Raw genomic sequence first — 24629 nt, 5'->3', positions numbered from 1 at the left:
GAGGCGAGCCGCTGTTTACCTGCGACAAGAAGTTGATTTTTCGAAAGTCGTAAAACTCAAGTCGCAGTGCGAAGCAACACGTCAAAAACTCACCTGCTTGATATGGCGCTTCTGGTCATCGCAGAGCCATGAAATTTTGGCTCGGAGTATAACACATCGTAGTCTCACTGTGACATATGTTTTCTAATCAAAATACCAAGAGAGAAAGTGAATATTGAGTCCGTTCCGGTTTGCAACCTATTTCCTATTTGAAACCGTCGCCTCTACTAGTAGTACGTGTTGACATGACGTGCAAGGTGTCGTGAAACGCGGTGAAAGCTCTTTCACGACTTTGTTTTTATGTACATGAGTCATGACATTGTACTGGTAGTACTGGTAGTAGTCGACTCCTTTGTTGCGGATGTGCGAACCCGGGAGTCGTGAAAGCTAGGGACACGACTACCGTATTATATAAACACAGGCCTCCAGCACAGTCTCCATCATAAGCACAGGTCGGAGTCTCCAACATAGTCACAGTGATAATACATGACATTGTACTGGAATGCAGCTAGCTGTGCGCATGCGCTTACCTTGAAATGACGTATGCGGGCGGACGCATATATTTATACAATTGTACAGTCATATAAAACATAAAAGTGCTCCACGTGTTTGACTTCCACTTCCGCATCATTCTTTTTTCTTCTCTCTGTTCTCTAATCATGAAATCTGAGTTAAATTCCACTTTGAGTGTGTTGGTATGCAACTTTCTTGACTTTTTCATGGTTGAAAAAAATATAAACACGGTCTCCAGTATTATCACGGTCTCCTCTATAAGTATAAGCACGGGTGCGAGGTGGGTTGAAAAAATATAAGTACAGTACCGTGTTTATAATACATGTATAAGGGAGATAATACGGTAATCAACACAAGAATAAAATATGGACTCGGATGGAGAGCCAAGTCAATTTAGTTTTTAAAATTGATGAAGAACACTGGGGCGCCATAATAATATTATGGTGATTTGCTTGGCTGAATGAATCCTCTCTTGAGCATTTCTGTGAGTTGGGCTTGCAGCTCGTCCATCTCGGGCCTTGGCAAGCCATAGGCGGCACGGGAAGGTGGTTTGGTACCATCCTCAGTTCTAATCTCAAGATCCACTCCTCGTTTTGGAGGAAGCTTGTTGGGCAGTTCATCCGGAAACACATCCGAAAACTCCTCCAGAATGGCATTGACGGACCGCCGCTCATCACCCAGTGCAGAGGGCGCATCTCTGTGTCGGAGTCCGTTTCGTCTTCTGCTGCCGCTACCCACGCAAGTACTCCCTCTGCTTAGTGCGTGGCGAGCAGCGGAAGCGTGCTGGGCCCATAACGTATTAATTAACCCAGAGGTCGATGGATCGTAACCAACCTCTGCTACCATTGTAACCGGTGAGACGTTGTGCAAGGTAAGAGGCTGTCTATAAAAAAAATAAGAGGATCATAGCCATCATGAAAGATTCAGGTGAGAACACAAGATGAGATACATGTACTAGAAGTGAGAGGGTATGACTAAGCGAGTAAGGGTGAAGTGTGACGCTCTTTTAGTTTTACAGTGTCCAGCAGACTTCCTGATGTTCTTCATCATTTCTAGGAACTGGTCCCTGGCCGGTGAGAAGGCATCTTTGCTTGTAAATCTGATGAAGTAAAATAAAACAGCAACAACAACAACAACAACAACAACAACAACAACAACAACAACAACAACAACAACAACAACAACAACAACAACAACAACAACAACAACAACAACAACAACAACAACAACAACAACAACAACAACAACAACAACAACAACAACAACAACAACAACAACAACAACAACAACAACAACAACAACAACAACAACAACAACAACAACAACAACAACAACAACAACAACAACAACAACAACAACAGCAGCAATGTCAAAGGGCAGAAAGGAGCTTTTGAACCTCCTTCAGAAAGGAGCTTTCGAACCTCCTTCTGGCTCATGTTGATTTCTTTCAGTTCACTAGTACCGATAATGCGGCCCACGCCTAAATGTATCTCTGGTACGGCTTCAGTTGGTCCTGACCTGAGATCGACTTTTGACTCCCCGAGATGAAACATCTACATGTACATGTATTATACGTTTAGGCCTTTTCTGCATCCAATGTAGCCATTGCTGCGTTTGCTGAAATAGGCGGAAGCTCATTCTTCGGGGAAGACCACAGTGATTTCAATTAAAACTTGTACAGGTTTCGCTGCGGGTAGGCATTTCCCAAATCGGCCGGCCGAAAATTCGCTGAAAACAGTGGTTTTGAACAAATCACTGACTTTGGGGCTCATAAAATGGCCGAATTTGGACATTATCTTAGCCGATCGAAAAGCCGATCAGGCGAGAAAACCGGGCTGATTTGGGAAATGCCTAGCTGCGGGGCACCAGTTGCGTCGCCTTGCTAATGCGAGGTTGCGCTTGCGGACGCAAAGGCGGATTTCAAAACTGAGCTTCTCTCAGTAGATCTACACAGACTAGTCGACTACAGTACAAGTGTGCAATGCTGATTAAACTTAAAGCGAGTCATGCCAATGCGACCAGAGGTCTGACATTGACAACTGCGGAATTTCCCCAGCTGGTGTCAAAGGGCTTCTTTCAGTGCCACGACGGGATCAAGGTCCTAGTTCTAACTTACTTCTAGCGACTTCCACTTGCTGCAGTCCTGCATGGGCCCCTGGTGTTGGTGCTAGCTGTGGACATACCACATGATTTCCTCTGTGACAAGTAACGTTCTGACCCTTCAACAGGGGAACAAGATGGGACAGATAGGTCTTCTTCTGGTACATTGAAGATGACAGCAAGTCAACATACCACATGATTTCCTCTGTGACAAGTAACGTTCTGACCCTTCAACAGGGGAACAAGATGAGACAGATAGGTATTCTTCTGGTGCATTGAAGATGACAGCAAGTCAAATTAATTGTCTCTGGAAATACAGGTTGGAAAAGACACGTGCTGGTGTAGGACTGCAGACTAGTGCAGTGTCCTGACTGTAGCCTTGTAGGTAACGTTACATGTACATGTAGCTCAGTCTAGTCGGAGAGTTCGTATTGCAGAGACTTAGAGACAGGGCAGCTCCACTTGTTGGCATAATAATTATGACGTCAGCTGTATGTCGGAAAGTGATGAGAAGAAAGTGAAGAAAACAAATTTCAGCCAGATACATGTACATGTACATGTACAATCATGTTAGTTTGACAGCATGAAACAAGGTGGAGGACACTGTGTTCGGAAACAGTGACCTTACTACAACCATCCACGGTTGGTAGAGCCCCAGTCCGTTGGGACCATCTGAACCATATGGGTGTTGAACCCGGTTCTGACCCTCATTATGCTAGGGGAGTTTTAGACTTCTCCTAACGTCAGACTATACTACTAGACGTGGTGAAGGCCTACCCATGGCCGCGTCGGGACATCACCAACCTCGTCTACGGAGAGCACCTTCTCACGACAGTGTCATGAGAAGTTAAAGATGAAGTCACAAATAATTAATTGCTATTAAAGTACTAGTACATGTATATACAATCATGTAACCTAGCAAGTTACATGTAGTTGATTATACTGAAGTACATGTATGCATGGGCAATGTGAACCTGTGTACAAGCCGAGATGCAGCGAGGATTATTGGTTCCTATTATTGATTTATCAGGGACGCCGGAACCGGTGCGGCAGGTGCGGCCAAAGCCAAACCAATAATTTCATCCTCTGATTTCTGAAGCAATGAAACATGGGCTATTTGGGATCAATTTTCCTAAATATTTCCCGGGGAGGGCCCCAGGACCTCCTTCCGCCTTCTCATGGTCGCACCAATGTAGAATGCCTTCCGCCTTCTGATGGTCGCACCAATGTAGAATGCCGTCCGCCTTCTCATGGTCGCACCAATGTACAATGTAGAATGCCTTCCGCCTTCTCATGGTCGCACCAATGTAGAATGCCGTCCGACGCCCTTGTAAAAGTATACTCGGAAGGAGAGGCAAGGATTAATTCATAAGAAGGAAAAAGACCAAGGAACTAGTACAAGTGTCGCTATATTGTCCACTAACACCACCAGTTACTTGACAATCAGCTCATGCGATAAGGATTAAGGTTGCATGACGCTGACCAACGGTACTGACTTTCTACATCTACATGCAACTTCCAATCAGCCCTAGCACGGTCTTGGATGCGCACTCAAACAGCGGTCAACTTCATGACTATTACCGCCAAAGTCGCAACTTCTAAGTTCGTATTGTTGTCCCTCACGCGGACGTGCGACTAGTTGTTGTAGGTGACAGCGTTGTGAATAGCTATACTGGCTCTCAACGTCTGCTTAGCACGACTCCATGAGCGACTCAGTCTCTGACTCACGCTGCTACCTGGGGCTTCATGAGGCTCCAGGTGTTTGTTTGTCGCGCTGGAAACAAAGCGTCTCTGTGTTAGTTTGTATCCCTGGTGATGGTTTGGCCTGGAGAGCAGTATATTATAAGTGGTGCTTTTCAGGCACAATCTTCCTCAGCCTACTCAAGCTCAACTGATGAGGGGTGAATTCCCCGAAACACTGTGTATTGAGCAGGGAGTGGTGCTTTCTTGCAGGTTTGCCGAGTGGAAGGTGCGACGTGCTCCTCGTGTGCTCCGGATGGCAGTCGTGAGTCAGTCAAGTGTCAAGTTCGGCAAGAAGCGTGTGTTCCTAGTTGGAACAATCTTACTTCAAGCCTAAGGCTAAGTTATAGAAATAACATAGGAGAGGAAGGTGGGCTAAACAAAGACAAGCAAGACAAGAATCTTTAAGTTTAAAGCCACATAAGTTAGCGGCTTCAACGCGTAGTTGTGGGCGGAAATTCCTGGGAATACGTCGCATGCAGTCGAGGGGTGCCGCAAGGATCCGTCCTCGGCCCCCTCCTGTTCACACTATACATCCGTAACCTTCGATGCTGCTTGCCCCAGCAGGTCACAAACCAGGAATTTGCAGACGACATTGCAATTGAAGCCTCGGGCAGTTGCGAACAAGTGTGCTCTTCTCTAAGCACAGCCATCACTGGCCTGTCGCAGTGGTTGGAGGACCGCGGACTAATGCTGAACCAAAAGAAAACGCAAGCTCTGTTGATTACCCCAAGAGGCCCAGCCCCTGACACAGATAACATTCGAATTCGCTGTGGGAATGCAGCCCTTGCAGTTGTGGAACAAGCGCGGTACCTGGGCGTAATGGTAGATGGGCAGCTGTCCTGGGAGCCTCACGTCAATCACACAATCCAGCAGGTGCGGAAGACTCAGTAGGTGCGCTGTGGCGGAGCCGCCGAAGCCTCACCCTGGCGTCAAAGATCCTGTTTTACAGGTCGATGATCCAGGGTAGGTTGTCGTACGCTTCCAACGCCTTTTACCGTCACTTCAAATTGGCAACATGGAGCCCCTCACACGTCTAACGAAGTGCGCTATCCGCTGCTTCTTCGGTCTGCCACCGTGGTCGCGCACGAGCCCGATCTTTGAACAGCTCCGCCTCACCACCCTGGAGGACATGTTTAACATTAAGCTCCTCATCTTTGTCCGTCGTTGTCTGTTCTCCCGAGCTAGCTCCCTCTTCACCAGCTTCTTCGTGAGAGTTACTGGTGACCGCACTCGGGGAGCAGCACATCACCTCGTTCGAGTACCATTTTGGCCCGGTCCTGCGGGTCGAGCGACCATGCAGTTCATCGGCGCAGTCCTGTGGAACCAGCTCCCGCCTGATCTCCGTTCCGAGCCCAGCCACCTTCAGTTCTGTGCCCTGCTAAAACTAAAAGCGCATCATGGCTCCGTTTAAATGCTTTTCGGCTAGTGTGTTTCTGTGGTATAGGGCTTGAAAGTGATGACGTCAAAAACGGCCAGGGAGTAGTAAGTCGACATCAGATTTCTATTTTGGATCCACTATGATATGACCAGATGACGATTTATCACGACAGTGTGTCGTGTGTGGCGTGGCGAGGTGGGTTGGTGACTGATAATAATGCAGTGATATGATCACCTTCATGAGCATTGTATTATTTTTTTTACATAATAAATTATTGATGAGGATGCTGAAAGTTAGGCGTAGAATGCGCAGACCTACGCGTGAACCATGTAAACTAGTGTTTAAACCGAACACGGATTCTTCGAACGAATAATCTATCGAATAATTTCGCCCTCCATCGAACGAATAATCTATATTCTATCATACGCATGATGGCATTTTTCAACACTTTTTCAGCACTTTTTAAGTAGTTTTTTTTAAACATTTTGCTGATTAATATCGGATTTTGTTATGTGGAGGTGCAAAACCGGTTAACCTATACCGCCAAGAGTACATAACCCCCCCAGAGTGTGCAACGCCTGATCCAGCTCTGCATAGGGTCTTGGTCGAAAGTGGTCAAAGACCGAAAATCACATTCACTGCAACCATGTTTCCCTCGTATGGAAAGAACAGAAGTATTACTATAATACCGATAGGAGATTAAAACTTGGAGGAGAGGAGATTGACAAGAAATACTACGAGCAGATCTACGCCGTGCAAATATCAGCAGGGTCAGCACTGAGCATAGACTTTTTTTTTTTTTTTTTTTTTTTTTTTTTCGATTTCTGATAATTCCTACGACTATTCGATTATTCGTTCACCCCACGAATATTCTAAATAATCGATTATTCGATTATTCGTTTCAACACTAATGTAAACCCTGGCCGAGGTACTACTACAGTACTAGGTGGCGAGGTCACTTGGTACAGAAAAATAGTGAGTGTGCCAAGTGCTAGTAGTAGTACTACTCAGTAGTAGATCTAGTACTACTACTACTAGCTACACAGCCTACAGTCAGTACGTCAGTGTTACGTGTAACACCTGCGTGCCATGCCAACTCACTGCCAAGTGCGAAGACTACCGCATGATCATGATGATTGATAGCTACAAATGTAGCTGCACTGCAGGCATGCTTGTTGAAAGTCATTGATTGATATCCCAGCACACTCACTATTTTTCTGCACCTCCCGCCGCAACAGCACAGTATAACCATGATTACTGTTAGTCGTGTGCCGTGGTTCGATTTTCGGCTACTGAACGTTCAGCTTATTTTGTGGGCTTGCTAGTTAGTACTAGTAGTTGCCCTGGTAGTAGATCTACGTCCTCCGCCCGTTCCTTGTCCTTGGCTCCATCGAGTGTCATGTGCGCGGCGGTGGCGACATGCCCTTCATTACCGTGCAAGAATTTGAGCAATAATTCCTGCTGCTGCAGCGCTGGTGTGCTGGCTTGTGCCAAAATTGCTTTTTTAGTAGAAAATAGACGGTGCGTGTCTTGAAATGGATCTAAGGTCGCCAATGAAATTATTGTTTGTGATATGGCTGGTCCTTGCTACCTATATCGAATTTGTTACCTGTCAAGTGAGCGGTATGGTTCCGTCCCTGACTGCGAACTGCAGCGGCTATGCCATAGACCGATTTCATCAAGACCTTCCCAACCCGAGTACACGCGTATTCATCAACGATGTGTATTTCTTGTTGCCCAATAGCAGTTCTCTCACAAGTAAGTGCTTATCTTGATAATCTACATGTGTGTGTTTAATTATAACGTGAACAGTTGCCTATGTTTCCCTTCTTTCCCCTTTACTGTTCTCTACTGTTCTCCCCAAAGCAAATGAATGCTTATCTAGGGAGTTTGGCATGGTAAGAAAAGGGTGGAAGGGGAGGGGTTTTAGTTTTGGTAATGGGGAGGGGAAGATATCGAAAGCATAATGATGCGTGGATTGTATGCAGACCAGCATACAAAGCTGATCCGGACCATCATAAATTTACACATTAGGCCAGGTGTGTTGTGAAGCAGTAAATATTATCCACTGCAATTGTTGGTGGCTGTGCGTAATGACGCCGGGTGTGTGTGTGGGGGGGGGGGGGGGAGGGCTGACGTGTACTGGTTGATTAGCCGGGCAAGCTAGCAGGTCAGCCTTTCCTAGATCACATGTAGCCTTGCTGATTCGTCTCTCAGCTCTGGAAAGAGAGAGAGTGGGCTTTGAACAAGTGGTGTAGCTGCTTTGGATCTGTATCACCATGCATACCTGTCACTGCCACCGTGAATCTGTGTACCCGGTACATACCGAGGCAAGGCGGAGGTTTGTAAACTCATTCATATTTCCCATGTAGCAAGCTGAGTAGCCTCATCACAACTTCCAAGGCTATGTTTGAGCACAATTGCACTACCCTCGCTGTAAAAAAGAAAAGAACTCAGTTCATTTGCGGCTCCAGACCACTAGCTTTTTGCGCCTTCCAGGTTAGCCCTTGTGCTATTCTGTCGGATACTCATGAACACTCATATACTAATATTCCCGTTTGCATCTTTTCTCTCAAACCAATGAACGCTCTCAAACCAATGAACGCTCTTAAACCAATGAACGCTCTTAATGGCATAGAGATTTTGCTACAATGTTAGAGTTTCCTCTCTCTTTGTCTCTTTGTTGCAAAACGGAAGATGGATGGGTGGCCAGGAGTTGAAGGTTTGGCTGAGAGAAAAACCCCGATGCAATCGTGGTGAAACAATTTTGACAAATGTTTGATACGGTTCCATCGCAGACTATAATTATGCTTTATAAAGGTATAAAGGTTTTCTGCCTTGGCTGGTGTTTTCTTAGCCGTGGACAGGTCTGGTTTGCCTTGATAGTGGTATTTCGGCTTGGCCAAGTAAAATGTTGTTGTAGCTTGGCGATATTTGGGTAGAAGCCGCATTGCATTGTCGGAATATTAAACATGTGGTGGTATGTAAGTGAATGGCAGCCACAACGGGTGTTAAGTGCCCAGTGAACTGCTTTGCTAACCAATCACCTCAGCAACATCATTTAGAGGTGAACACAAATTGACATATTCCTGACAGAATGGTGTGTGGACAGTGTAAATGATTGGACCTCAATGTTGTGTCGTTTTTTGGTTTCTTTGGTGCTCCTTGTTGGGCCTATGAATGACTCTGCTCACTCTTGAAAGACCTGAATGAGAATCGACAGTCATCCATTAGAAGCATAGTCTGGGATGGAAACATCACGTTCACAGACATATCGGCTATCTCAGTCAGCGTGCTGCCTGTGACTCTCAGCTCTCTCCGACTGGAAGTGTACAGGGACAGTGAAAGTGCCATTAATATCAATGAGGTAGGATTGCTCTCCAGTGCCTGAAATGCAACAATAACTAATTACTGTGGTGGAGGATGCACTGCGTCAGTCATTTTCATTTTTCTCATTTTTTTGTAGATTTCTCGTACAGTGCGTATCGGTTATAGCGTGGCCGTGTAAAAGAATTTTATCGCCTTCTTAGTATTTGACCCCACTAATTTCCCTGATACCTATTTAAAGCGGTCAAATATATCGCGTTTTATCGCCTTCTTAGTATTTGACCCCACTAATTTCCCTGATACCTAAGCGGTCAAATATATCGCATATTTGACTACTTAGTCAAATACACGATATATTTGACTACTTATATTTGACTCCTTAGAACTTCTTGGACTTAGAAATTTTCTCTCCAACTTAGAAAAAGAAATTTTTGAAGAAAGCAGAAATACACAAGATGGGATTTGAACCCACAACCTTGTGAATCTCAGTCACTCTTCCTTACCACCCAGCCACTGTGCTACCGATGCTGAACCTAGTTTAAACAATGATCTTGACTTTCAATGCAGTACAATGCAGTATAGGCTATAGAGTATAGTATAATACTAGAATTACAAGGATATGTCGTATATGAAGAGAAACTATTGCGTGGAGAACACGATAAATAGATTATAGACCTCATAGTTGGTCTATACAGGATATATAGACCTCGTAAAAGACCTCGGGGGACCTCGGTCTTTTACTCGGTCTATATATCTGTCCCCGGGGAAAATTGCGATTCCGCGGCCGCGTTTTTTCCCGCGTTTTTTGCGATTTTTTAAAAGACCGCGTTTTCCGCGATTTTCCCGCGTTTTTTGTACTTTTTGTTGCACTACACGTACACACAGTGCACTGTTCGGTCAGCAACGTCTCATCGTGGCGGCTTTTTACTCAAATATGACGAGTGCTTACACCAGAGACTTGTAACTAATTGATTTCACTACATAATCACTGAAAATTGCCGCATTCACCGCATATTTACCGCATATTTACCGCAAATTCACCGCAAATTATGCCATATTATGCCGCGTTTTTCCCCGCGTTTTTTGCGATTTTTTTCCGCAATTTTCCCCGGGGACAGATATATCCTGTATAGACCTCCTAACCGGTCTATAATCTATACATATTTGACTCCTTAGAATTTCTTGGACTTAGAAATTTTCTCTCCAACTTAGAAAAAGAAATTTTGAAGAAAGCAGAAATACACAAGATGGGATTTGAACCCACAACCATGTGAATCTCAGTCACTCTTCCTTACCACCCAGCCACTGTGCTACCGATGCTGAACCTACTTTAAACAATGACCTTGATCCTGCAATGCCGTACAATGCAGTATAGGCTATAGTATAATACTAGAATTACAAGGATAAGTCGTATATGAAGAGAAACTATTGCGTGGAGAACACGATAAATAGATTATAGACCTCCTAACCGGTCTATAACCTATACATGTCGCCTACAAGAATGAACTCTCATGTTTTCATAATCATAACATGGGTTTCAAGTGCACTTTTATTCTTACGAGCAATTGTATCGCATTGCGCTCTTTAGCCGACTAGACCCTCCTTCACACAACCATCACCACTGCGAGGACACTTCCAATTGTATCGCATAGTAGAATATATCGGCCCTAACTTCGGAATCGACTTTGTGCAGCGAAACATGCCAGATTAGTACAAAGTGTATCGCCTGTAGTAATAACATCTGTCCAATGCAGTTCTGATCTGACTCGCGTTGCGTCGTAGTGCTGCAGGTTCAACTGTTGTGGTCATGTAACTCATGTTGGATAGCCACATGGTAAGCCTATGGGACTATGCCCAGCCGCATGCACAGTAGCACTACGTTGCACATACGATGATCTTCCAGCCCCTGCGCACATGCACATGATATGTCACACTTGATGTATCGTGTGTAAGAAATATCGGAAATAGGAATAGAAAGTCGTTTTTCAAACACCCACGCTATAACCGATACCTACTGTAGTTGTATTTTTACCTGTATGTGTACGGGGTAGGTATGCGTGTATTTCCATTTGTGTCTGTTTGCGTGTGTGTGTGTGTCACGGTGTGTGTGTGTGTGTGTGTGTGTGTGTGTGTGTGTGTGTGTGTGTGTGTTTGTGTCTGTGTGTGTGTGTGTGTGTGTGTGTGTGTCATATTCATGAAGCAGTTTGTCCTCACCAAAAATTTGTTTTTGGAATTAAAGTGCACTGCAACAGCTAGCTACGAAAGTGCAGTTGTGGCCAAAGAAATCCGACCCAAGTGCCAAAAGGAGCGCCAAGGCTCATGCAGCCCCTGCGGCCTTCGGATGTTTTTTTGTACCGTGCATGATGTAATCGGAATGGAAACGCGGAGTTGCTTTTGACTCGTGGGTCAGATTTCTTTGGCCACAGCTGCACAAGACGTCTTTACTCGCCGGCACCCAATTCTGGCTCTGTACCATACACGGTAGTGCAATCCCCAAGCCATTTGGTCCAAAAGAAAACATCCTAAATGAAAACCGAATTTTTTTGGGGAAGGGGGGGTTGCACATGCCCCATGTGCCCTTCGCGGGCTACGCGACTGGAAAGTGTTGATTTCTCAGGGCCCCAGAATTTGCAAGCAGCCCCCTTTGCAACTCCACAATATTATTGTACTCGTACGAGTATCTACGTCGTCGAGACAATTTTGCACGGTATCCTAGCAAAGTATGGCGTGCACTCAGATATCTCAGCAGCTGAAATGCATGTTAGGTTTCAATGCTGCTTGGAATCTACATTTGAATCAATTTTGTTTGTGTACTGTTTTGCTGGCGTGGTGTCTTCTACAGAAAGTGCAGTGCGGTTTGAGAGGTTGCTCAACAGATAAAAGTGTGGTGTCGAGCGTCCGAATAGGGAGTGACGAGAGGTTTGATGTTCCATCCAGCTTCGCCAGTCGACGTATGTGAATAATGAATGTGTCCGTTGTGGATTTGGTGTGTTCTTCTATGTATGCTGTGGCTGTCGCATGTAGGGTTCGGACGGTGTTATCACCTAATATCAGTGTATTGTTGGCTGTGTTGATGTTGGGGGCAGCGAGGCATGTTTAGCTAAGCTTACAGGTTAACTGTGAGTCCAGGACCTACTGTAAAGCTTATTAAAATAATGAAAATTGCCTGCTGCACAGGTTGTGCATAATGGTGATCATTGCATAGTGTCCAGGTAGTGTGTGCCGTCGTGTCTTATCTCGTGTAGAAGCCTGTTTTGAATACAAGCCGGATTTTCAAGACACACCGTCTGCACATAAGCCTGATTTCAGTATTGACATAGAAATAGCTGATAGAAGTAGAAGCCTACAATGTTGTAGCCCCGACATTGGCTTCTACTTAAAAAAAGAAAAAAGTAAAGGAATAAGGCCGGCTTGAATCTACGCCATTACGGGTATAGTAGTGATCACTGCATAGTGACTGCACAGGTACAGGGATTGTGTACTGGTAATAACAATTATGAGAGAGAGAGAGAGAGAGAGAGAGAGAGAGAGAGAGAGATAGAAAATAGAATATAGAATGGCACCTTGAAACCATTTATGACAATGCCGCCATGATGATTTTGAGTTTGTGTAGAAGTAATCACAATTACATCATTTTTTAACTGATTGCACTTGGCAGACTATTGGCTATTGGCCGTTCTCTGTTCGGTGCAGGCAAGACCGACGCAGTTGTGGAATGCCTGACCGAAGGTCGCGCAACTATTCGAATCGACCTGAAGTGTTGGGTCCTGTCAGAACTGCCGACCATGTTCCCATTCGTATCCTTCATCTTCATCAAAGAATGTAAGGTTCTTCTAATTGGCGAGGCAATAATTATAGTTATCATTTGAGAAATGTTGAGATAAAAATATAGTCTTATAACTTATAACGAACTCGGATTTTGTGATAGATCGAACCCTTATCCATGTCCCTTTTTTTACTTTTTCAAAATTGACCCTTTATAGCGAACACTTTTTCGTTAAAAAAAACGAACCAAATCTTGTAGTTCCGCATGTAAACCGAGTGTACTCTTACTGGGGGGTGGGGTGTCGATTCTCGACGATTATGGTCACACACAAGTCTTTCTTCTCTTTCTCAGACTCCTGACTTTTCTTCCATTCTCTTGGGTGGTTAAAAAATGAAAAAGACCAAAAAGTAGGGATTCACTGGCCAGAAAAGCGACTTCATAGCTGTGTGGTGTAGACCAGGCTGATTAGTGGTACTGTGTGTATGTGTGTATGTGTGTGGTGTGTGTGTGTGCATGTGTGTGTGTGTGTGTGTGTGTGTGTGTGTGTGTGTGTGTGTGTATGTGCGTATATATGTGTGTATGTGCATGTATGTGCGTATGTATGTGTGGGACGTGTGTACTTGTGAACGCCAGGTCCTGCCCCAGCAGTGGAGTCGGTGTCCTCCAATGCACAATCAGTCGGCATCGGCATTGCAGTGGGATTCGTGGCGCTGATTGTCATCATCATCATTTTCATTGTACGCTCACCGGCATGCCACTTCACCGGTGCCCGCGCACTGGATGATCCTCAGGCAGGGGCGGTGCAGAAAGGCGTTTCCACAACGACCACATCGGCAACACTGGTGTCGGCATCACCCCAGGGCAGTGACCATCACCAGGGAAACAATAATACTGTGGACAACCTTTCATCAACAGATGTGCACATCAGGAATAATACCGACAGGTTTGTCCATAATTTGTATTTGTGTTTGTAGTTATGGATTCTCCACAGGCCTTACGGTAGCCTAAATCAAGGGAGTCTCTGTAATTGTAGTCAGAGTCTCCGTAATTGTAGTCTGAGTCTCCGTAATTGTAGTCACTGGCTTTCAATCAAGTTGCTCTGACCCCAAATGGTCGTCATGGAAAATATCCTGTAAAACGGCTAATTCCGGCAGGTAAAACTTGTGAGCCCTTTTTGGCAAAATCGCTAAAATTTAACCACCGCCAAAGTAGCCATTGTACAGAAGTGGGAGGAACCCCTCCACCTGACCTGAGGATACCCTAAGACGTTGAAGTTGATAGGTGATAACGGAATGCTGATGACACAGCTGTCTGGAGGGTGTCCACTATCGATGTCCAAACGGAGTTGTTGTCCTTGCTGAGGTAGTGGTGATGGTGGTTATGACTGTGGCGGTGGCTGACTTGCAGTATCTGCGGCAGCAGCAGCAGCGGTGGTGATGTGCAAGCAGAATGTGTGTGGGCCATGAGCGGAATGTGGTGTGGTGGAGGTAACTTGACGTATCGTGTTCCTGTGGGGATGTATTGGCTTTTGTGTATTAACACATCGGTGTCTGGACGCATTCAGTGACTGTTTATGTGCCTGTATCCTACCTGGGCGCTGCTGGCTCTGCCGGTCCCGGTGCTGGTGCTGCTGCTGCTGCTGCTGTTGATGGCTGGTGATTGCTGGTGCGTGTGACTGCTGGTGCTGATGCAGGAGAAGTCTGTCAGTGGCCTTTACTGTGAGTGAACACAACCAGCCGCAACTACATCCGGGATCATTGTCACGGGGATCAGATGGAACAGACTCTAATTCCATCTCTTTCTATGGTGAGAACATCTCGTTGACTATTGGAGTATTGCATGGATCAAGAAGAAAATTCCCTGATTTGTTAGCCACATAATGGAATTGGGTACCGGCAAATGGGATTTTAGGTCTTTGACCACTTTGGTGGGTCTGATCTACTCACCTCCCACCGGTTTGGGAGCTGCATCTGCGCCTTGATCCTTGAGGGTGGTGGCGTCCCTACGGATGCAGAAAACTCGGCTTCCAGCCGAGCCTCAGGCAAACCGTGATTTTTTTTAATGGTTTTGTATCAAAGGTTTCAGTTTGGATTTTATCACTGTTTATTCCTTCGTGGTTCACGTTCCCAAGTGTATCGGGTTTTGGGTATACTTGTAGTCCCGTTAGCTCCAATGACATAGTTGTGAGCACACCCTACATGGATAAAGAGCAGTGGAAGGTTGCCATGATCTCAACAAGAAGGTTACCGATGATCTCAATATGTTAGTTCTATTCAGTATTTGCTTCAAGTCCACTGTACACGTACATGCATTCGGCATTATTGGTGATGCAATGTCACCGTGTGTTCTTGGCACTGCACTTCTGCATGACAAGTTTCAGTCCGCCTTTTTCGTACAGTACTGGCCAGAGAAATCCAACATAATGTCCTGCACAAAATAATGTGATGCAGGGCAATACCATACTTGCCAACCCCTGGCAAACAGTTTCCTTGACACTGATGACGTTTTTCCGAGCGGCCTGATTTTGCCCATTTTTCCTTGATCTGCAATTTTTACATCTTAATGGTTCAAAAATTGTATATGACATCATTGTGACGTCAGTATGACCAAAAAACATTCGCAAATAGTACAACATGTCCGACTAAAAAAGTACTTTTTCATGCGCTAACTCGAAAGTTCTCGCTCGCTAGACCTTCGTTTTGGGCACAGCACTGCTAGCGAGCGTCCAAAACACTGAAAATCGATAAAAAAAGGTGTTGACGGATATTATCGAAAATCCGGTAGATATTATAACTTTTCCGGTATACCGGGATGAATGCGAGTTTTCTTTGATTTTCCCGGAAATTCCGGTAGGGTTGGCAAGTATGCAATACCCAGTCCTAGCACTACACACACTGTGGTGTGCACTCGAACTCGGCTCAATTATATTATTTATGAGGTTGGATTTCTCTGGCCCGAACTGTAGAAACTGGCTGTTCATGTAAGTTGTATATCCATCCTTTTGATGTTACCCTCCGTGCAGAAAAGAGCAGTATTGGACACATAGACTGGCAAAACTACGAACAAGTCGAGGAGATTACTCTTCAGCCGGACCACATCGCTCTGGGAGAAGTTATTCACAGCAGTAAGCTATATAATATGTTGTGTGCTGCTTGCTCGTAGCAATTCATTTGCCGATACAGTAGTCATGGCAGCTGAAAGTAACATTGCATCAAGGGCAGGTTTTGAAATCTGTGTCACTTGCCTATTTTGTATTCAGTGTGTATTTTACTACGCTCCTTGTATTTAGCAAGTGCCATCCGGGCCAGCCATGAATGGGGCACGGAGAGCATTTCTGTGTCATTGAGTGTCTGCTTCAGTCCTTGTAGTTGCAAGGATGCCATGTGACGTCCAGTTTAAGATGAGCTAAATCTCCCAAGGACATCAACTGTCGTTGAATGTGATTTTCAAAATTGACAATGATTTGGAGCCAGTAAGTAGGGTTGTACAGTTGCGCTCGCTGAAATCCGACCGGGAATGGATATTGGGCGCCCAGAACTTGCACAGCCCTTGGTGCCCTGGAAATGGTACGAATGCGGCTGGATGTACATATACCAATACAGTGATGTCACAATTAGAATTGGTCCAGGGCTCCAGTTTTGCAATGGGTCGGATTTCAGTGAGCGTGACCGTATAACACTGTTTTAAAAGTGCTTGGATCGCGACAGGGGACAATTCTGCCCTCATTGTTTATATTATTTTGGCATCATAGCGGTTTGCTGTGTGGTACACTATGCAATGAACTAGTCAGTGGCTTTGTGCTCGCAGTGTTTGTCCATGACATTGACACTGGCAGTAGAGCACTCAGTCAGCCTCATGAATGACAACCTCCGGTAAAACAACAACGCGCGAATAAGCACGCAATAAGCACGCAATAAGCACACAATAAGCACGCAATGTTAACACCTTGCAACATGTGACTGCATACTTTCAACAACTCACGAATAGCGACAACTCGCGAATAACAACACTTTTCTCATGCACCCTCGAGGGTTGTTACTCGCCGTAAGGTTGACTGTACTGTACATTGGGTGTGTGTGTTTCATCTGCATTCAGGCGTGTCTGTGCAAATAATGACTGGGTGTGTGTGTGTGTGTTTCATCTGCATTCAGGCGTATCTGTGCAAATAATGACTGGTACGATGATGACTCAGGATGGAGATCGCGATAGAATTATGATCAAGGCATTCACAAGTAAGCCAATGGTTTGATGAGCTGTGCCGGGTCTATCATCAACATTACCGTGTGTGCAGAGGGGAAAGTGATGGGTGTCTATACACATAATACCAGGGCATGCGCTAAGGATTAAAATGAGGTCTGACACAATGTCCTGCCAGTTGCAAAAATGGCCGGACATGTCCGGACATGCAAATTTTCACATCAAATCACACAATGTTCAGGGTAGAATTAATACCATCGAAATGTTATCACGACGTGAAAAGAGCATTATTAAAATTGTTGTAGTTACTGTTTTACCACTGCAAGCTTTGGCTGCTGCTGCGTCGTCAAGTTTGCACAAGGCTCGAGCGATTGACGCATACTCTATTGGGTTTCCGCTTGACTGCTCCTTGCCAAACAATGCCATGGCACGGCGATGCATTTCAGAAGCAGCATTATCTTTGAAGGCTGACGTTTTCAGGTTCCTTGAGCCAACGACGAAGGAGTCAGAAAAATTCTTGCTGCTGCGAATTTTATCAAAAAAAGGGAACACATCTTACACTTCAAATTTTCGACAACGCTACGATCTGAGGGACTGCGCTCATAGCTCAGCCAAACAGAAGTTGAAAGCTCCCTATCACACTCGGCGACCCACTTGTCACAAGTGGTCGTCTTGACTCCTCTGGGCTTCTTTCCAAGAGGAGCACCCGCATCAGCGGTGCTTGGCTTACTCTTGCCAGACGACATCACTAATGACTAGTACTATGAGACAAAGGATTGACGTGCCTTTTCTTTTTTGTACTTTGCAAAAAAGTGAGCGGACACTTTGTCCGGGTGTGTACAAAACATCCGGAAACTGACCGTAAACGGTCGGAAATTGTCCGATGTCCGACCGTTATTTCTCGCCCTGTAATACACAGATCAAAGTTACCAGTGCAATGTGAAATCCAGATATTACAGAAAAGCTTATCATTCACAAGCAGACACGTCTTAGTGACTACAGGACATCATTACCTCAGCTGGTGATATTCAATTTCTTATGCTGTTCAGCGAGAGCTAATGAACAAGGCCTGAGCACTGTGTGCTTTTGTCTGTCATTGTGATGTTGCCAGAGGCTGCATCTGGTCCATCTGTTAAAAAGTACATCCAGGAAGCGTTGCTAATGAAGCGCGTACAGTCTGACAAACGCCAGATGTTCATCGAGGAGATCATGGGCATAGTGATTCCCGGTGAACACGTGCCGCCGCTGCTGGTCTATCATCACGACGACGACAGTGAAAACCTGCGCGCCTGGCTGCTGCGTGTGAAGAGCAATGAGATAGCCGGAGCACCTGTTGAGGAAGGAGCACGGTGGTTGAGTGCTGCTGGAGAAGTGAGTAATCTTAACCGTTCATCTAAACTGACCTCATCCAGTCAACAGTCAACTTGATGTACTTTTGCAGCTGTCTTTTTACTGATGCTTTTCCATTCACACTGTATCTCATCTACACTGTATCTCATCTAGGCGTTTGTGCCATGACTGGTGAGCGTTCCAAAAATCAAAGTTGGGATGATCACTGATCCGTGGTAATCATGCTGGCAAGATGTTGGTTGTGCATGGTGATGATGATGATGCTGATGATGATGATGATGATGACAATGCCATCAAAGCTGTACTTTGTTGATGTCAATCCAGGCCATAAGCTGTACGTACTTGACACGCCTGGGATCACAGCTAGCTCGTGGCTGCAAGTACTTGGCCAAGGCTAACGTAATCCACCGGGACATTGCGGCGCGTAACTGCAAGTGAGTACCCGCTATGCAGACTGAGCAGTATTGGTAAGGCCGGAGCAGAAGCCCAGCCTCTGTGTGGACATGTTTCTATTGCCCGATGATGGCACTGGATGCGTGTCCAAACACATGGTCATTGCAGCTTCATTACTGTCTACTGAAGTACGTGCAATAATATTATACAGTCTTGCCTATGCTACATGTACATGATGGGAACTACACCACTATTTGTAGGTACAGTGAAACCTGTCTAAGACGACCGCTCAAGGGACCTGCAAAATGTGGTCTCTGTAACCAGGTGGTCTCCTTATCCAGGGTCATTTGACTGTAAATAGCATGCCTTGGTTCTGGTTTCTGTGGTCTTTTAGGACAGGTGGTCACCTTATCCGAGTGGTCGCCGCCTTGACAGGTTTTACTGTACCAACAGAAGCACACACCCCACCACAGCTATGAACAGTTGTTCTAAATGGTACAGACTACTAAGGTTGCGTTTGTTCGGTGCCATTCCGCCACCATTCCAAAGTCATTCCGCCTTGTTTTGATTCCGGAGTGTTTGTTTGATGCAATGGACAGCGTTTGTTCAGTGCAATTCCGATTCCGGTCGGGGAATGAAGGGGGTAGAATCGATTCTGGCGATTCCTAAGAAAAAGTGGAATGAGGTCTCATTCCGAGCGGAATGAAAATGTGCGGAGGGGCTTCGTGAAGTTCGTCGTTGCTGCATACTTCCCCAACAAAACTTCAAACGCGATTATCGATATACAGAAATGTTGCCGGACATCGTCCAGGGTATAGGTTGGCACTGTAACCTCGGGGACGGCATAGTAACTTGTTCGTGGTATTTTGACCCTTCGCTGCCTGAGAAAGTGTTCGCCCGGGATCGTTGATGAACTGGAAATATGCCCTCGCACCTCAGCTCTTCATCGTCGTCGAGCAGGGCCTCTAGAATCACAGGGAGGCGAGCCAGAACAAAGTGACCCAAAGAGGCACCGAGCCTGCCACTTCACTTTTTCTTACAACAGTGCCTCGTCTCTGCCAAATAAACACGAGAGCTAGAGACGTTTCTGTGACTGATACGAGGTCGTATAGCGTGATGAAGTAGCGGCCAAACGCCGCCTGCAGGTACCCTTGTTACGATCGCTTGTTGATCTACGCCGTGTTTGGCCGCTCCTTCATCATGACTGTCGTAGGGACATGCAGAAACTTACGGAAGCATATAGCAACTACCAGGACTAGCATGTAGTAGTCTTCGCAAGGCTGCAGTTTGTGCAAACAACAGGTAATACGTTTCCAGAGTGGCGCAAAACTTTTGCCAGATTCTCGAATCCATGCCAGCGCGTTTGGTTACTACGCTCATTCCGATTCCGCGATGGGTACGGAAGTCATTCCATGCCCATTCGGGAATGACCGAACAAATGCAACCTAAGTCCTGCGATAGATCTTAGAATCATTGCTCCCCCCCCCCCCCCCATACTCCTTCTTTCTCCCCACACCCACCCAAACTGTCTATCTCCTCCAACTCTCTCTCTCTCTCTCTCTCTCTCTCTCCTCTGTTTCTTCATTTCTCTCTCTCTCTCCTTCTCTCTCTCCTCTCTCTCTCTCTCTCTCTCTCTCTCTCTCTCTCTCTCTCTCTCTCTCTCTCTCTCTCTCTCTCTCTCTCTCTCTCTCTCTCTCTCTCTCGCGCGCCCCCCCCCCCCCGAAAACCCGCCACTGCTTCTGATGTGTGGCGTGGCGAGAGCGTAGAGGCAGTTCGTTCTCCAACCGAGACGACATTTGACGCCCAACGTGGGGCTCGAACCCACGGCCCTGAGATTAAGAGTCTCATGCTCTACCGACTGAGTCCAACCGAGACGACATATCCATCTACTTCCATTGAAGTATCTCTATCTTCCTCCCTCTCTCCCACTGCAGAATTCACCCAAGGTCTGGGAATGTGAAGATCTGTGACAGTGTGTACTCATCGGAGCTGTACCCTGAAGTTTATCTGAGACATCCGCTTTTCCAGGATCTCAGAGTGCCTCTCAAGTGGATGGCCGTGGAAACCTTCAGCGAAGGCCTATTCAGTTCAAGCTCCGACGTGGTGAGTGAAGAGGCCTGAGAAAACACTGGTCGACACATGCACACGGTCACATGGCCGAGGTGTGCCTTTGTATGTTGACAGTGCGAAGGAGGCTGTTTGCAGCGCAGCCAACCTCATTAGGTGGTGCTAACCACGTACACTTCTGAGTGCAAGAAAAATAATGGAGCATTTTGACGTACGAGTACATTGGTTTATATGGATGTTTTCATGCTGTATGTTTCTGCCGCGTTTGTGCAGTGGTCGTTTGGAGTAACACTATGGGAGATCTTCACGTTGGGTAGAGCTCCCTATGACGACATTGCTCCAGAAAACCTGGAGCGACACTTGCGTGAGGGAAACCGCCTCGATCTACCTTTGCGCTGCCCACTTTCAGTGTGAGTCATCTTGCTCGGTCTGCCTGCATGGATTAGAGTAGGCACATATGCATGTGGATTAGAGTTGGCACATATGCATGTAGTCTTGAACTGTGTCATCTTGCTCGGTCTGCTTGCATGGACCGTAGCTAGAGTTGGTACGTATACATGCAGCCTTGAACTGTTCTACGAAGTGTCAGAGTACTGATCTCGATATGTGATCTAGATGTTTTTAAATACGAGGGCTTAGAATAGAATAAAGACGGCAATATCCACATCCTGGTTGACCATGTAATAGTCAATCTAGACTGTAAGCGCTGGTGTTCCAAGTACACTGCTGAGCAGACAAATAGGCCAACATGCTTATGCTTTCCTCCCAGTTTGGTGCGCCTGCCATTCGAAGATGCCGAGACCTCGGGTCGGTTGAGCATGGCAGGCCGCACCAGCACCATCTCACCCCATGCTAGCCCCATGCTAGCCCCATGCTAGCCCCATGCTAGTCCCATGCTAGCCCCATGCTAGCCCCATGCCAGTCCCATGCCAGTCCCATGCCAGTCCCATGCTAGCCCCATGCTAGCCCCATGCTAGCCCCATGCTAGCCCCATGCTAGCCCCATGCTAGTCCCATGCTAGCCCCATGCTAGTCCCATGCTAGCCCCATGCTAGCCCCATGCTAGCCCCATGCTAGCCCCATGCTAGCCCCATGCTAGTCCCATGCTAGTCCCATGCTAGTCCCATGCTAGTCCCATGCTAGCCCCATGCTAGCCCCATGCTAGCCCCATGCTAGTCCCATGCTAGTCCCATGCTAGCCCCATGCTAGCCCCATGCTAGCCCCATGCTAGCCCCATGCTAGCCCCATGCTAGTCCCATGCTAGCCCCATGCTAGCCCCTTGCTAGCCCATGCTAGTCCCATGCTAGCCCCATGCTAGCCCCATGCTAGTCCCATGCTAGCCCAATGCTAGCCCCATGCTAGCCCCATGGTAGCCCCATGCTAGCCCCATGCTAGTCCCATGCTAGCCCCATGCTAGCCCCATGCTAGCCCTATGCTAGCCCCATGCTAGCCCCATGCTAGCCCCATGCTAGCCCCATGCTAGCCCCATGCTAACCCCATGCTAGCCCCATGCTAGCCCCATGCTAGCCCCATGCTAGCCCCATGCTAGTCCCATGCTAGCCCCATGCTAGTCCCATGCTAGCCCCATGCTAGCCCCATGCTAGTCCCATGCTAGCCCCATGCTAGCCCCATGTGCCGGCCAGTGAGGTGTGTATCTTGTAAAAGAAAGAAAAATGAGAGGTCATAAACTGGGATAGGTCCTAGAAAAGTACAACGGCTCGGAAAAACGTCGACTTGAGTTGGTCAAAAAATGCCTGTGCTGCCTTGTGATATGCAGGTTCGCACTGATTGGACAATGCTGGGCCCTAAGTCCGCAGAACCGTATCACGTTCCACAAGTTTTCCATGCGGATTGCAGATGAGATGAAACGTCAGCAGGATAGCTACTATATGCCAGTAAATGACGACATGCTTCCGGAGTTTGTGGAGTTATGATATGGTGCAGTGACGCCAACTGTGAATCCAAACAGTGTATTGATGAACCCACTTTGCCAGTAAAGGACGACATTATTCCAGTGTTAACTGCTATTCTGCAGTCATGGCAACTGTGAATCCAAACAGTGTATTGATGAACCCACTTTGCCAGTACATGGCAACATTCTTCCAGAGTTCGTGGAGTTATGATAATCATGGTGCAGTCAATGCAGCCATGAATCCACAGACACTCTATTGATGACCTCAAGTTGACGTAATTGCCATTAATTACTTGCTTTCAATGCACTAGCTGATCCTATTTGCGAGACTCCCAACTTGCTAATTTATAACCGTTACAAGATTCTGTACTATTCCGAAGCTCATGTAATATGCAGATAATCCCCCCCCCCCCCTCCCCGTCAATTGTGATCACTTTTGTTGTACATGTGGTTGCGCTTGTGGCTCTTCGTTGTACATGCGGGTATGCACACAGCTATCCATGCATTCCTACGGTGTACTATTTATGTGTATACAAATTACGTGTCATAAAGTAGCCATGCTACAATTGCATTTCCAGACTTTGCTTGAACGCTACAGCAGTGAATTTCAATCAAATCTATGAGCTGTAGATATTTTTTGCCACATAGTTGGTTGTCACGGTTCCCGCCAATACACAGATATCTGCACTGCCGCAGAATCATAATAACTCAGTGTACGGAGTTTGTATCAGGGAGTAGTAAAATACCTTTACTCTACACCCTGGTTTGTAAAACAATATTCAGGACGAAAACCGGGTCTGGGCATCCATACTCTTTGGCTCTATCTTCCTGGCATGCTGTTATTCTCCGATGCGGGCCTCTGAACGCGAGTTTCCCTCCTCATCTTTGTTGACCAAAATTAACAGGAAAGGCATGTGGGTGGAAACTAAGGGAGATCATTATAATCCGTGACTACTGTGTATTGTGTAGTAAAGGAAGTTCTGGACAGAAATACGGAGGCTGTTGTAATCAGTTTGCATAACAGCACTGTTCTGGATCCGGGTTGGGTGCAGATACTACCTGCATTGCTTCCAGCTGGCAAACCAAAAATTAATATTCCTTCCAAGTATATTGTACAATGTCACTTGTACATATACGTGTATATTGAGAATATTCCAAACTAGATTGTCCCCGCTTTTACCCCTTCACCAGGCATGCAGTAGGATAGTTGGACGGTATCATTGGTGAACACGTTGCTCATTCCAGCCATTGATCTCTGCTTTATTATTATTATTATTATGGGGGTGGCTTTATTGGTTTTGTGTTTGTATTATGCAGCATCCCGGGTCATTTAAGACCATGGGGAGTACTGCTGTTGTATGTGAAGAAAATGTAATAAGGAAGACTGAGAAAAAAGAAAGAAAAAAGAGAGAAATACTGTGAACAGCAAATCTACAATGATGCATGTACAATCTATTATACAACTAATCTGCGAGAATGAGACTTAACACAAGCAGGTACAGTAATAGCTTATTATTATTATAATTATTATTAGACACAATCTCATAGCATGTGACAAGCATAGCTAATGCAGGGACAGAATCCCCTGAGACAAGGGCGTTGAGCCAGCCACGGCAATAGTAATGCTTGCAAGTATAATACTGTCCCTCCAGGAAATCGCGATTCCACGGATGCAACAAATTTCGCGATTTTGGCCCAAACCCGCGATTTTCAGCAAAATCCGCGATTTCCCGCGTTTTGTTGTTTTCTGCACTATATCTCACATTTTTCTGCACTTTTCACGCAGTTCTTTCCATGATCCTGTAGGTTATTTGCACAGTACAACTCTCGAGTAGATATACGATG

At 46.1% G+C, this 24629-nt stretch overlaps 1 protein-coding gene across 1 annotated transcript; it reads left to right on the top strand.

The window, feature by feature from the left end:
* The first annotated feature begins 6960 nt into the window (after window positions 1–6960).
* On the top strand, window positions 6961–23735 carry LOC135809314 (uncharacterized). The gene is made up of 13 exons (XM_065322646.1): window positions 6961–7531; window positions 8977–9140; window positions 11943–12051; window positions 12794–12922; window positions 13500–13809; window positions 14560–14672; window positions 15889–15990; window positions 17018–17098; window positions 18175–18434; window positions 18738–18847; window positions 20741–20909; window positions 21147–21283; window positions 22650–23735. Exons 1-13 carry the CDS (start codon window positions 7309–7311, stop codon window positions 22804–22806), a joined length of 2064 nt encoding a protein of 687 aa, XP_065178718.1. The 5' UTR covers window positions 6961–7308; the 3' UTR covers window positions 22807–23735.
* Window positions 23736–24629: the final 894 nt, after the last annotated feature.

This window comes from Sycon ciliatum, chromosome 2 (assembly GCF_964019385.1).
Source record: "Sycon ciliatum chromosome 2, ocSycCili1.1, whole genome shotgun sequence".
Lineage (NCBI taxonomy): Eukaryota > Metazoa > Porifera > Calcarea > Leucosolenida > Sycettidae > Sycon > Sycon ciliatum.
Note: the sequence above shows the minus strand (reverse complement) of the source record. Positions and strands in the feature narration are given on the sequence as shown.